At 28.2% G+C, this 14296-nt stretch overlaps 1 protein-coding gene across 1 annotated transcript; it reads left to right on the forward strand.

Annotated features, from left to right (window-relative positions):
• The first annotated feature begins 1113 nt into the window (after positions 1-1113).
• On the forward strand, positions 1114-9149 carry LOC145837738 (ELAV-like protein 3). Its single transcript, XM_082945171.1, has 7 exons — positions 1114-1205; positions 1561-1714; positions 2791-2991; positions 3492-3595; positions 5186-5339; positions 5880-6111; positions 8592-9149. Exons 2-7 carry the CDS (start codon positions 1567-1569, stop codon positions 9016-9018), a joined length of 1266 nt encoding a protein of 421 aa, XP_082801297.1. The 5' UTR covers positions 1114-1205; positions 1561-1566; the 3' UTR covers positions 9019-9149.
• The last annotated feature ends 5147 nt before the right edge of the window (positions 9150-14296 follow it).

The following is a 14296-nucleotide window of genomic DNA, read 5'->3' on the forward strand; positions in this document are numbered from 1 at the left end:
TTATTATTTGTATTTTATTTTAGCTTTGAATTCTAAGTCACCTTTCTACATTTTGATACTTAAAACAGAATTTATTAAAACAAATAAACTATTTGGAATAGAATTCATAAAATATTGCTATGAATTTAAACTACTTTAAAATAATTAAGATTTACTATTAAAAATATTTGTCCAACTAATAATGCTAAAGAAAATTTATCAAATAATTAAAATACTTATTAGTTGTTTTGTTAGTGTGTAGTTTGAAACTTGAAAATTTTTACTACAAAATCTGTAAAAATGCTATATATTACTCTCAATTGTGTATAACTGGCTGTTTAATCTATGTACATGGCAATTAATATTATGGTGCGAAGTTCCCACATTTCAAGTTTTCAAAATTTTAAGGGTCCATATGTAGAAAGGTAACTCAGAATTCTAAAAAATAAAAATAATCAAAATCAATATTATGTTAATGAAAAATGTTAGAAATTAGAGTTAACAAAAAGAAAAAATCAATAAAATCCAAATAGTCTTAAATTGAATTGGTGGAGTTTGAATTGTTTCTCAGCCACAATTTACTCGAAACATATTATTATTTTTATATTTTGGAATTAGCTTAAAATTAATTACATAAATCTGATTCAAAACTACTAATAAATTTAAATAAATTGAAGCTTTTCAAGAAAGAATTCAAAAGTATAGCAAAGTTATTCCTTGAAAAAGAGATAACAAAATTAATCTCTAGCTACATATAGTATAACAAATGTGTTAAGGATAATAAATAAGGCATTTACAAAAAATAAAAAGATAATAAAAGTTGAATTGAAATGATATTTATGTTATTATCAAGTTTGATGTTTCAAGATAGTAAGTCAATTAGAAAAAAAACTAATAAATGATATTTGCAAATTTTCATAACTCAAAATTAAACATAAACCTTTGTATTACAATATTTTTTATTTGTTTTTTGAGTTGAAACAACTACAAAAGTAACTTTTGTGGCTTGTTATCCATAAATACATTAGTATTAGTAATATTTTTTTGATAAACAAATACTTTGATGTAATTAGCTAGTATAATATGTTTAGGAAACAACTAATATCTAAAAATTGTAAAAAAAATAACTTTTCAGTTTTAGGTTTCTGTATAGTATAAAATATTATTTTAATCTGTTACTACTAAGTTTCAATATAACAACTACAATATTTTCCTGAATTTACAAGGTTAGTTTTATAGTTTTAACTGATAAGTAAAGTTATTTATGAAAATTTAAAAGTTGTATTTAAAACTAAAAAACTTTTTGCATTTATTGAATACTTCAGTGCAAGTATTTTTTGATATACTTGACTGTTTTTTATAACAAAAAATTCTTACATGGCTGAATTTCATTAAAATTTAGTTTTAGATGTTTAAATTAAGGAATTATGAATTGTTAAATAAAATAAAAGTATAAAATCCCACAGATACACGTTAAATTATGCTGTTTGATGTAGTTAGTATTTGTGTATCAACATTAACTTTTTAATTAAAGTGGTTTTAACTGAATTAAACTTACTTTAAACAATTGAAAAATATTAGAAAAATATGGCATTGTGTGGAACCAACTTGCACGAGCCCATGAGCAGGGCTTCAATCAGCGATTACTCTGTGGCAAACGGCATCGGCTCCAGCAGCCTGTCTCCCACCACCCCGACCAGCCACTTGACCAACTCTGCTTCTCAATTTTCCTCCTGTAAGTTTTTGAATTGAGAGTTAAATCAATATTAAAATAACTTGCAAAAAAAATTTGTTTGGTTTGGTTCATAGTTGAATGAGTTTTTTTTATTGATTAATTAGTAAACACAATGGTGTATTAATATTTACACTGAGAAAGTCTAAAATCTTAACCTTAATGTCAAACCAATATAAAAAAATACAACATATAATTCAAGGAAATTATAAATAGTTAATAAAACATATTTATTCTATCACTTTGAAAAAACTAACTTGAAAATTTCTGGCATTAACATAAAAATCAAGTTAATATGATTTGAAAAACATAACAATATGTTGTAAATTTTAAAATCATATGAAATCTTACTATTTGAAGTTGATACTTCAAACTTATATAAAAATTCAACTTTGAAATTAAGCATCATAGCTGGTGTGGTTTTTGGTCAGTAAAATCTAGAAGCTAAGGTATATTTGATAAATAAGTTGGTGAAATAAAATATTTTACTAGTCTTGCAAAAAATATATCATGTTAAAAGTATATACTTAATAAATTTTGTTTAAACAGCAAAATAAGCTAAATTTTTTGTTAAATGTGTTAGATTGTTAGTAGTATTAATGAATTAAACATGACACATAAGCAATATATTTTTCTCCCATAGCAACAAATAAGAAAGTAAGTATTTAAATAAAAGAGTTACATTGTGAAAGTCTTAGTAATGTTGCTTAAAAAACAAAAGAGTTTCAAATAGTTTGAAGTCTTATGCTGTTAAGTATTAATAAACCTTAAATAGTATTATTTTTCAACAAAAAAAAAAGCTTTAACCAGGTTTTTTACAAAGTTTTTAGTTAAGTTAAATGAATAACTTATTCATACTTTGTAAAAGTTTTTAGAATTTCCAACAGCAACCTTATTAAGTGTGTTTAGTTGATAAAAATTTTTTTTTAGTATATTTTTAAGTACAATAAAGTTATGAAAAAAAATCAAACTGTTGTGTACAAAGCTGTGTTCAATCAGCTTCAAATAGTCTGAAGCCTTTGAAACCTGACAAGACTAGTACTGCTTATATTTAAATATTTAAGTATTTTTGTCAACAGGTTCAAACGGAGTCAGCAGCTCGTTTTCAAACGGCAACGCGCGCTCCCAGCTGTCGCCAATCAAGTCGGACTACGAGGAGTCCAAAACCAACCTGATCGTCAACTACCTGCCGCAAGCAATGACCCAGGACGATTTGAGGAGCCTCTTCAGCTCTATGGGAGAGCTGGAGTCGTGCAAGCTCATACGCGACAAGGTCTCAGGTAATGACAGCCTACTTTTGTTAAAAGCTTTTAATTTAAAGCAAGAAATATTTTAAGTGAATAAAAAGTGGTGAATTTTAAAGAAAAAAAGAGTGTGCTTACACGGGAGTCAAAAGCTTAAAATCTGAATATGACCTTGAGCCTAAAACAAATAAATAAAAGGCTCAAGTACTTAAGTGGTTGTATATATTTACAGAAATAATAAAACAAACATTTTTAAAATGTCTATTATTATTGACTAGTTCAATAAACTAGTTAAGTTAAAGCAGTCAATACAACACTATAAAAACATGTTTTTTAACCATTAATTCATAACTAGTTTTTTAATGATAGTAAAATTTGGTTATAAACTTAGTTTTTTATATTGTATTCTTTTTATTTGTACAAGCCACATCACTAAAAATTTGTATTTTAAAGAATTTTCAATATTTACTGAATTTAATGTTTATATAAAAAGTTCTAAACTGAAATATTAAATAACTGAATTTGAATTAAATTAGGTCAGAGTCTTGGGTATGGGTTTGTTAACTTCGTAAATGCTACGGATGCGGAAAAGGCAATAACAACTTTAAATGGTTTGAAAATGCAATTGAAAACAATCAAGGTTAGAAATTTGAAAAATATGAAATAAAAAAACATATATACACCAAGAGTATTGACCATCTGTATTAGTAAGTAACCAGTCATAAATTTTTAGATTAAGTAATGATTAGTTTTTACATAAGTAAATATTTATATTACAAGTAAAACTTGATTTTTAGGATTTAATAGGCTAAAACCTCATAAGGTATTTAAAATGTTGATAGTAAAATTTAAAAATACTTGAAAAAAGTTTTTAGACTCTAACTTAAAATTTAACATTAAAACAATACGTTGAGACTTTTCGGCCAATAATGATTAGTTTTTTTAGTTATTTCGATCTGTACAACATTTTGAATGGCATATTTTTAGGTTTGTTTAAGCTCATGTTTATCTAAAAATAGTTAACAATAGATTAAGTTAATTTTCCTTAATCTTTTAAATTAGTAAAGTTCAGGTAATCATTAACATTTGTTTTAGATAAATTTTTGCTAGTATTAAACTTTACAACCTAATACTAAATAAGCAACTGATTAATTAAGATGTTTTATTTTTTAAGTGCATAACTGAGTACACTAAATCTTTTTTGAAGTCAAACTAACTGGTGTTAATTTTGGGATAATTTGATACTTTTTTTTGACTTATATTGTCAGTAATACTTATATTAAAACTTACATGAGCTGAAACCTGGGCTTACTAAACTTATTTTAACAATTAAATTCAACAACTTCCAAGAAAGTTTGTTGTATATTTTGTATGGTATCACTAATATATTGATATTTAAAAGTTATTTCTACAAATAAGTTTAAAAAGCTTAAAAAAGTTACGTACAGAAAACTTCCATTAAAAAAAGTTTTGATTGTGTTGGATTGAAAATTAATAACTGAATTTAAAAGCCGGAAAATTTAAAGGTCAAAATTCCAGATTGTTTTCATAATTTTAGCTTAAAGCTCTTAATGTCTATAACCCTTAGGAAGAACTTAAAATTGTATAATGTTACGTGATAGATAAGTATGAATAAAATCTACAGCTAAAAATTAAATTGAAATTATACCGTGTCACCCTCATGAGATAAAAAAAACTTTTTGAGAATATATGAAAAAAAAAAAAACTAACAGTTAAATACTATAAACATCCAACCTACCAAAAAAAAAGCCCAGCGAAAAATCAAAGCATACTTGTGGACCGAAATAGCTAGTTTTTATTAAATACTGGCTTAAAAATAAAAGCTAGACTTAAATACTTGTTTATGGTTACTAAAAAATTGTAGTTCGTCTCAACACTTCTCAACATGCAAGTAGTATCATAATAAAATCTTGAATAGTTACCATCTTGTTATATAGTTCATGGAGTTAATATATTTTTTTTGGTCGAATTAATTTAAGGTGTCATCAGGTAAGTTGCATAACAGTAAAAAATTTTCAGCCATCTTTTAAATAAATGATTGGCTGAAATATTTTTTAAAACTTACTAAAACAAACGGTGTCTTTAACCCTACCGAGCCAAGATAAAATAACAGAGTTATTCAGAGCATATCACAAAAATATAAACAGACCAGCGAAAATTTTACCACGTAAATTGTATGAATGTTAATTTTACATAACCATAAAAAAAGGTGTCGTTCGCTCGACCGAGCACGCCCCTGATCAAAGACGCCAACTTGTACGTGAGCGGCCTGCCGAAGAACATGACCCACGAGGACCTGCAGCGCGTGTTCCAGCCGTACGGAAGAATTATCACCAGCAGAATTCTGCAGGACGCTTGCACAGGTTGCACTTTCGTAATTATTGTTTAAATTAAATAAGTTATTATTTGGTGTTAAGCTTTGTAGTTAGAGCATTCAAAAAAAAGTAAAAAATTGAAAAAATCAATGAGAATATTTATAATGTAAGTTAAGTTTCACTTAGAAAAGAGTATAAAAATTGCATTGTTACCTTCGAAGTCTAGTCACTAAAACTTCAAACTTCAATAAAACAACCAGAAAAAAAAGGATTTTTCCTTTTTCAAGCAACTTGGGTTTCATTTTATAAAAAGTATTAAATAAGTTTCATTCAGTTCATCTTAACAAAAATAAAACACAAGCTTCATCATTTCCAAAACAACAAAATAACTAAATAGGTATAGGTTAACATATAAAAGATCCCAAATAAGATGTACAATAACAATAAAATGCATTGTATTTCAACAAAAAAAAATTAAAGTCGAAGGGCGCTAAATAAAAATAAATGGTTGCAAATTTAAAATTAAATCCACAATCACAGTAGAAGCAGTAATAATATAACACATCTTCCCAAACCATAAAATTAAAGGCATGTCGAGGGGCGTGGGCTTCGTGAGGTTCGACAAGCGGCCGGAGGCGGAGAACGCCATAAACAGCTTGAACAACACGATACCGCTGAAGTGCAAGGACCCCATCACGGTCAAGTTCGCCAACAACCCGTCGCAGAAGCAGCTTCAGGTGCAGGGCGTCTACGCGGCGCAGTCCCCCGCCAGGAGGCTGAACGCAGCCGGGCCCGTGTTTCACACCGCTCGAAGTTACAGGTATTTGCGGTTTGGTTTTGAAATATTTTAAGCGTACACGTTATTTTTGATGCTTATATTATATCTGTTCCAGAAGCTATTGTGTATTGAGGTTGAATTTTTTGTTTCAACAGCTTAAAAAGAATATGTTGATTTTTATCATAATTTAAGTGTTAATAACAAAAACTCTTTCAGATTTTCGACGTTCCTTGCAGCATACTAGATTATAGTGTAAGTGGTAGTGTGTAGGCTATTCAAAACTAACAAAATGCATTAATTAGCAGATAGGTTTATATCTAAACTGCATTAGTTTGTAGAGTAGCTAATTAGCTTGATCGAAACCAGTTAATCTGATTAAAATGCTCCACAGTAATTTGATAAGTTGAAATTAAGAAGATAACTTGAGTTAAGGGCATAGGAATCCAAAATTTTTTTTATAAAAAAAAAAATTCAATTTTATATGAAAGCTTGAAGTTCATACTACAAGCCAATTTAAATAGATCAAAAATTTTTATATAATTTGTGAGATAAAATAATTTTTATAAAAAGTTTCCGATACAAACGTATGGACCGCAAATTTTTCGGAGTCAATTTTCTCTGAAATATAAAAAGTTACTAAAAATCTATCTACCACTTCACTTATTGAGCTAGAAACCTCAAACGTTCAGGAAAATTCCTTTTATAGTTAAATAGACTTTTAATGTTAAGATTTTATAAGTTTTTAAAAATAAAACTTTAAGATAAAAATAAAGAAAGGTGGTTTTTTTTTCAAAAAGAAAACCTAAATAAAGTAATTTTTAAATTTAATAATAAAATTTTTACTTATAGAAGATTGCTTGAAAAGGAAGGAGGAGATAGATTTTTAGTGAAATGTTTTTTTTTTTCGCGTTTTTAGTTTGCGCCTTCAATTAGTAACCTATTGAGGTCACCGACTTTAATCGCTCAAACCTTAAAAATCACTAAACATTTTTTCAATCGGTAAAGTATGTCTGATAGCTAAAGAAAAACTAAAAAATAAGATCAACTTGTAAAAATCAAACCCCCTTATGCCCTTACTCATAAACTTTGTTATTATTTAAAAGATAAATAAAACATTAAATTTTCAATGCACGATCAGGAGTGGAGTGAACGATATTTTGTCAAACGCTAATTTAGGAGCAAAGAGGTGATAATAATTAATGGTTGCTTGTGTGTTGTGATTCGTGTTTTTCTGCTTCACTAGGCGTTTAATATTTTGTAATCAATATTAAAGCAATTTAAAAGAATCTTAAAGGTGCACTAGAATTATAATTAGTTTTTTAAAGCTTTTTGAGCACAATTAAAACTTGTAGTACATACTAACTTTTAACATAAAAGTCTTGCAAAATAGACTTAAATTTAGACAAAAACCATTAAATTCAATTTATTAGTTGAATATAAAAAATTTATGATGATTCGTAGAATATACAAGCCAAATATTAAATAGTCCTAAACTCTTAATCAATAAAAAAAAAGCTAACTGGTATTTTAATATATACGAAAATAATGGTTAACTGTTAATAATATTATACAAAACTGTTCTGATACTACCTTGTTGTGAACACTGAACTAATAATAAAATTTAGTTAAATTATATTTATCGAGTTAATATGTAAATGTATTCACAAAGAGTTCGACATGAATGTAAATTACAAGGAGTTGAAAGTAAATTTAAACATTTTAGAATATAAGTCTAAATTAAAAAACTAAGTCTTTGTATCCCTAACTTGATGAACAAAAAAAAAAATGAAGGTAAATAAAAAATTAATAAGCCTGTTAGTTAGATAAAAAATTAATTATTGTATGTATTAAAAAAGAAAAGAGTGACTGATAATATTTTGCCATTGTTGAAAAAAATAAACGTATATCACTTGAACTTGAACTTGAAGGTAAAAAACATAATAAGATAAAAAAAAAATTAAAAAATAAACTGATATTATTATGTTAAGCATGCTTCTTTTAAAAGTCAAATAAAATAGTTAAAATGGTTGAGTGTCTACTCTAGTCAAAATTTCAAAAGTTTAAGTTATATTTTAAGTTAAAATTTAGTTTAAACCATTTAATTTGGTATTTATATTATGCTTACACCTTAAATTAAGTTCTAATAACTTTATGTTGTATTAAACTATTTTTTTTAACTCTACAAGGTTTTATTTTTGAATTTTTGTTAGCTCAGTTCAACTGAGTTTAAAATATTTAATAGTTTGTTTCTATTTATTTTCATAAAAGTTGTACTCACATTAGTTAAAAGTACAAAAAGTTTTACCTTTGAAAAATGAAGTTGGAAAACCAAGAGCAAAAATTAACAAATGAGTAATTTAAATATTCTAATGTTTTGATGAAATAAATTTTGCTGTAAAAACAATTAGACATAAGCATTAAGAAAATATAGCTAACAACCAAGGTATAATTTGGAAGTTACTATTTAAGAAAATAGTAAAAATAACAATTGAAATAAATAAAAAACAACAAATGTGAAATAGAACCACTCCCTACCCCGTGCTCGCCCACCAGACAGTGACGGCGCCCGCCGCGGCAGCAGCAGTTCACCAGGACCTCCTTCAACCCTCCCTCCAGGTCCAACCCCAAGTCGACCTGCAGGCCTACCTCGCATCCGCAGCAGCGGCCTACCCCCAATTTCAGATCCAGCAGCCTCAGTACGCTCAGCTCGCCAGGCAGGCAACTGCTCAGTACACTCAGATCCTGCCGCAGACGTACGCGATGCCGGGCATCGGCAACTTGCAGTACCAGGCTGCGCTTCCGGCGAGCGGTCTGGTGGCCCAGCAGCAGCAGACTTCAGCGGCCCCGCAGGCGGCGGCGACTCCCGTCAACTCGCAGAGCCAAGCCATCCAGGCGCAGCAGCAGCAACAAACTTGGGTGATCGTCCCCCCGATCCAGCCGAGTCAGTAAAAACAAAAGACTTTCTCCATCATGTCTCTGCTCTCTGCTCTTTCCTTTTTTATTTTTTATTAATATGTCCGAGCTACATAAATTGGAATTTAAAACCAAAATTAAGAAGGTTCTGTGTGCCTTTTGTGATTTAAGAATTTGATAATGTTTTTGATGATCTTTTAAGAACTCTCTGATCAATGATAGATATGAATTTTGGAGTTAATCAATTTTTAGTGATAATGGTTAATTTATTTCTACTTAATCTAAATCTGAAATTAAAAAGAATTATATAGATATATATCAAAGAAAATATAGTAAATACGTATGAAATAGTTGTTAATAATTGAAATAGTTATTTATACGTTATCATAACTGTAGTACATTTCTTTGTTTTTGTTAATATTCACAATAGAGAAAATTATTAGCTTTATTTGCATTTGTTGTTGCATGACGCAATTTTTTCTTCAATTTGCATGACGCTTCTAGTTTTTGTACACACTTGCTCTATATATTTGTATATATGAATATATATTTGTTGTTTAATTGCACAATTAAAACTTGAGATTCAACATTTAATTACGCTTGTATTCGTTCTGTTCTATATATATTATATAATACGTTTCATTTTGTTTGCTTCGCTTCTTTCCGTCATTTATGTGTTGTGTTGGGCTTTTCGTTTTTTTTGGAACTTTGTGTGTTTGAAGCGGCGGGAGCCCGGGAAGTTCTTCGACTCCAGCTCAAGTGGCAGGCAGCCTGGCCAACGGAAACCTGACCGGTCCGCCGGGGTTCGGCATCTGCATATTCGTGTACAATCTGGCCCCGTCCACCGACGAGAACGTCCTGTGGCAGCTGTTCGGACCGTTCGGGGCGGTGACCAGCGTCAAGGTTAGTTTTGTTGATATTAAAAAAGCTGTAAAAATAAAGATGAACCCTAGGTAATTATGATTTTAAATTTGGGGTAAAGAAGTTAATAGTAAAAATTTCCATTTATTAATGAGGGTCAGGTTAAACAAATTATATTAGGTGTTATTAAGTATTTAATATCAAAATAAATCTGAGTTATATTAAATTTTCAGATACTAAAAATATGTATGTTATAACAAACTAGTGTCAAAGTTTGTTTTAATGAAGTATAAAAAAAGGTTAAAAAATGTTAGGTAACTCAAAAAACATAAAATAAAAATGTTTTTTTGAATACAGTCTTAAAAAGCTTTGAAATGTTTAAGCAGCAATCAGGTTCAGGTTTCATTAATTTACAAGTTAGATAAATCAAAACATTCAAGTTAGCAAATAATTTTAAGCTTACGCATAAACCGGCTTGAAATTAAACAACTAGTTATAAAAGTTGGTTAACTTAAAACTTAAGAAAACGAATATAATTTTTTTTGAAGTAAGTTCCAGCTCTTACTAACAAAAAAAAGTGATAGTGTTTAAGAGACTTCTTTTAAAATTAAATTTGTAAAGTTAGGTAATGGTAAGCTAGACTAAATGTAAAAAAGTGGGTTTAATTAAAGTTTTAGACACAAAAAGAGCAAAGAACGCTTACCATAAGCTTAAAAATAAATCTTCTAAAAATTAGACCCTATTAAAAATTCTTGCAAGCTGAAAGTAAATAGTCGATTTGCAAATTTTCAACCAAGTTCAAAACAGGTGATAAGAGACTTTCAAACGCAGAAGTGCAAAGGTTACGGTTTCGTGACGATGACGAACTACGAGGACGCGCTGATAGCCGTTTACTCGCTCAACGGATCCAAGCTGGCCGACCGAGTGCTTCAAGTAAGAAGTTGTATGTGTTTACTTAAAATAAAAAGTTGCACGAATTTGAAAGCATGCTTAAAGTGAAAAACAAAAAAATATTAACTTAAGTGTACAAAGTTGCACGAATAAAAGTATAAAGTGCTTCTAGTGATAATTTATATATTTAAGTTAACTTTGATAAAAAAAATTAAACGAGTTCATAAATAGAGCTTGCAGTCAATTTATTAAGTCAATCAAATTGAACTGAGTAAATACGTTACTTAATGAATCGTTTAAGTAGTACCCAGAATTTAAGTTTTGTATAGAGGAATGATGCCTGGGTATATTGTAGTAGTTAAATTTACTACTCAAAGTTAAAGTTAACATAAGTTTGATGAAATTTTAAAACTTTGAAAGGATGATATTATTAACTTCGATACTAACAAATTAGCTTATTTCATCTCAAAGTTTAAAATCCGTAAGAAATTAATACAGTGAGTCTATATTAAGCAATAAAAAACTAATCAAATTTTAGAGTTAGAGTAGTTTAACCGAAAAAAGTGATAAATTAAGCAATATAATTCTACTTGAGTTTCTTTCAGGTTTCGTTCAAAAGGAACAGGCAAATCCCGAACAGTTTGTAGGAACGACTCATCTCAAACACGTGTGGAGTTCCTGGCTCGAAGATTAACTGTATGCTAATATATATATGTAATAAGTTAATATTTTAAATTTGTTCATTTTTCATTTAAAAACTTCATTTTCGGTTGAAAGAAACAACTACTACATGCATGGGAAAATGTTTTATTGCTGTTGTCTTTAAGATGTTTTTAAGCGATGCAAACGTTTTTAAGTTGGTGTCGTATACTCTATTTTTTGTTACCTTTTTAATGACAGAAATCTGCATTTTAATGCCACACTTACCCATTTGCGGTCCGGTTTTAATTTTATTAATCTGCTAAGATTATGTTGACATTTTGCTAAGTTGTTTTGTGTGGTTCTCATTAAGTTGTGTTTGATATTTAAAATAGTTAAATGTGAGATAAATCACGAGACAAACAAATTTGAATGATCGCTTTCATGCGCGTGTTTCAGAGAGCTTAAGAGAGGTGTATTAAAATCGATAAATCGTTGTGAATTATGCAAAGAGTTCCATTTCTTTCTTCAATGAGACGCTTTAAGTTACACTTTAAAAAAAGCCAGTGCAATGTCATACTTTGGTCTGAGTTTTGCTGCTATGAAAAACTTGAAATATATATATATTCGTCTCCAGTGCGTTTTTACAAGCCTTGCATTTTATTGTGACTTTTTAAGTTCGTTTTTTATTGCTTTTATTATCCTTTTCTCATCGGACCTAAGTTTTTTTTCTGTTTGAATGTACATTGAAATTCATCCGTAAGCGGCGGTAACTTGGAAATTTTGAAACTTGCCTTTTCATTAAACCAAAGAACCAACATTTGTGCTTTTGCTTGAACAAAAAAAAAAAAGAACACCAATCCTAGAAAGAAATAGCCATTTCTGTAAATTTAAGAAGAATTTTTTTTTTCATTAAGCTTAAACGTGTTGACTATCTAAACGTAAGGCTCATATAAGCACATTAAATTAAGTTACCGTTGTTTATTTTCAATCTTGAAATAAGTTTTTATGATTTTATTAATCGTTTAATATTACTTTTTCTGTTATGGATGAATTTTTAAACACAACGTAAAAAACTGTATACTACATTAATTTATATCAATGTATTTTGAAAATTTAAGTTTAAACTGTTCTTTATATCAAGCTAAAATTGCAGTTTGTTTTAACATTTTGTGTTTTGATATGTTTTCATGAAATTTCAGTTGTATTTTAATTCGACATTAAATTTTTGTTGTAACCAATTGTTTCATTGATTTATAGTAACTAATAAGTTTTGTTGGTGTGAAAGTTGAGTTAAAAGTTTTTTTTTTCAAGTCCTCCAATCCTAGTTTTTCACATTAATTCTTAGACAATATCTAGAAAAAAAGATAACTAATGATAAAAAAAATAAAAAAAACTATTTCGTAAACTTAAACGTAAATATCATTACGTGGTACTTTTAAGTTAAAGCTGATTGCTACAAAACGCTGCCTCATCGAGCTACCTCATACAAAACCCGGAAGTTACGTCATAATGCGCAGAGAGATAGCCAGCGCGCTTTCCTGCTTCATACAAATAAGGCGCATTAAAAAAAATTGTCTATTCAAATTTTATTTTTGCACAAGTATCAATTTTTTCAGTTAACTACTAAGATTATGTTGTTTTAACAAAAATATATTCGTTACATTATAATTGTTACCTAAGAAAAGAAGGTAAGTTGGCTAAACCTTACTTTAGTTGACTTCAATATTATTTCAGTCCTAACTAGTTCTAGGTTTTCGTATGCACGTTTTATTTTTTTATCATTATTATTTTAAAACGGTTTGAAGTTTTTACACTCCACTTAAAATTTTAGTTCCAAGTTGAATAAACTTATGTTTTTATTTTTTTAAGTCATTTAAGTTTAATCATAATTTTGTTAGTGTGCATTTAGAGAGTTATTTGTTTGAATAAAGTTTACCAGTTAAAATTTAACAAAAAATTTCTGATTAATATGTTTTTGTGCCTATAGCTTTAATGTCACATTAATGTTAACTTCTTAGTGCTTATACAGTAGTTCTAATGCCTAATTAATTTAATGCCTAAGCCTCTAATTATCTTAAAAAGAAAAAAGTTATGAAAAAATCCTTAATTACCTTAAAGAATCAAGTTTTGTAATAAGATGACCTATATTTTAATTGGTTAATACTTGCATTAAACTGGGCGATTTCTATTGTGCATTTAGAATAAATATTTTCTTTTTATTCACATTAGGAGAATTATATTAACAAAATTGCAAGCTACTGAAAATGGTTTAAATTCATAACTCAATAAACTTTAAAATTTTTAAAGGTACAGCGTTAAGAATTTTTTATGAATTTAGGTTTAAGTTTTAAAAATTTAAGAGATATCTAAGCAATTCTAAGTAAATCAGGTATCAGTTATGTACTAAGGTTAAATTTACTATTATCAAGCTAGTGTCAGAGTCCATTCAAAACAGTGAATAAAAAAGAACTTGACTTTTGTATAGATATTCTCAAGCTTTAGCTTAGTTTTGCTTGGAAATTGTAAAACACTAAGAAGTCACTATAAATTTTATGAGCGTGTCAATGCAGGTATCTACTTAAATAGTTGCCACTAAACCTTTAAGTTTACAATTTTCTCTTACTCTTTAAAAGCAAATATAGTTAATAAACTTGTCATTTATGAAATAATTTTAATTAATACAAGGCATAAAGATGGAGAAACCATTAAAAACTAATTTCTGATAAGTCTTACATAATATAAATATATGACTTTTTTTATCAGTTTATAATTTTCATTAAATACAAGAATATAGCTTATTTTTTAAATTATTTTATCTTCATTTAAAAACCTTGGTTACCTTGTAAAACTTGAATAAAATGTGTTTTTGCATTATGGTGTGGCCTAAAAGACTTCCGCATATTTAATAAACGAAAGAAAA

Source organism: Thalia democratica, chromosome 6 (assembly GCF_965202585.1).
Source record: "Thalia democratica chromosome 6, ktThaDemo2.hap1.1, whole genome shotgun sequence".
NCBI classification, from domain to species: domain Eukaryota; kingdom Metazoa; phylum Chordata; class Thaliacea; order Salpida; family Salpidae; genus Thalia; species Thalia democratica.

Coding starts and splice junctions, on each gene's coding strand:
- LOC145837738 (XM_082945171.1), top strand. CDS start 1,567: ATGGCATTGTGTGGAACCAACTTGCACGAGCCCATGAGCAGGGCTTCA. Junction 3,596..5,185: donor TGCAATTGAAAACAATCAAG/GTTAGAAATTTG, acceptor CCATAAAAAAAG/GTGTCGTTCGCTCGACCGAG. Junction 5,340..5,879: donor TCTGCAGGACGCTTGCACAG/GTTGCACTTTCG, acceptor ATAAAATTAAAG/GCATGTCGAGGGGCGTGGGC.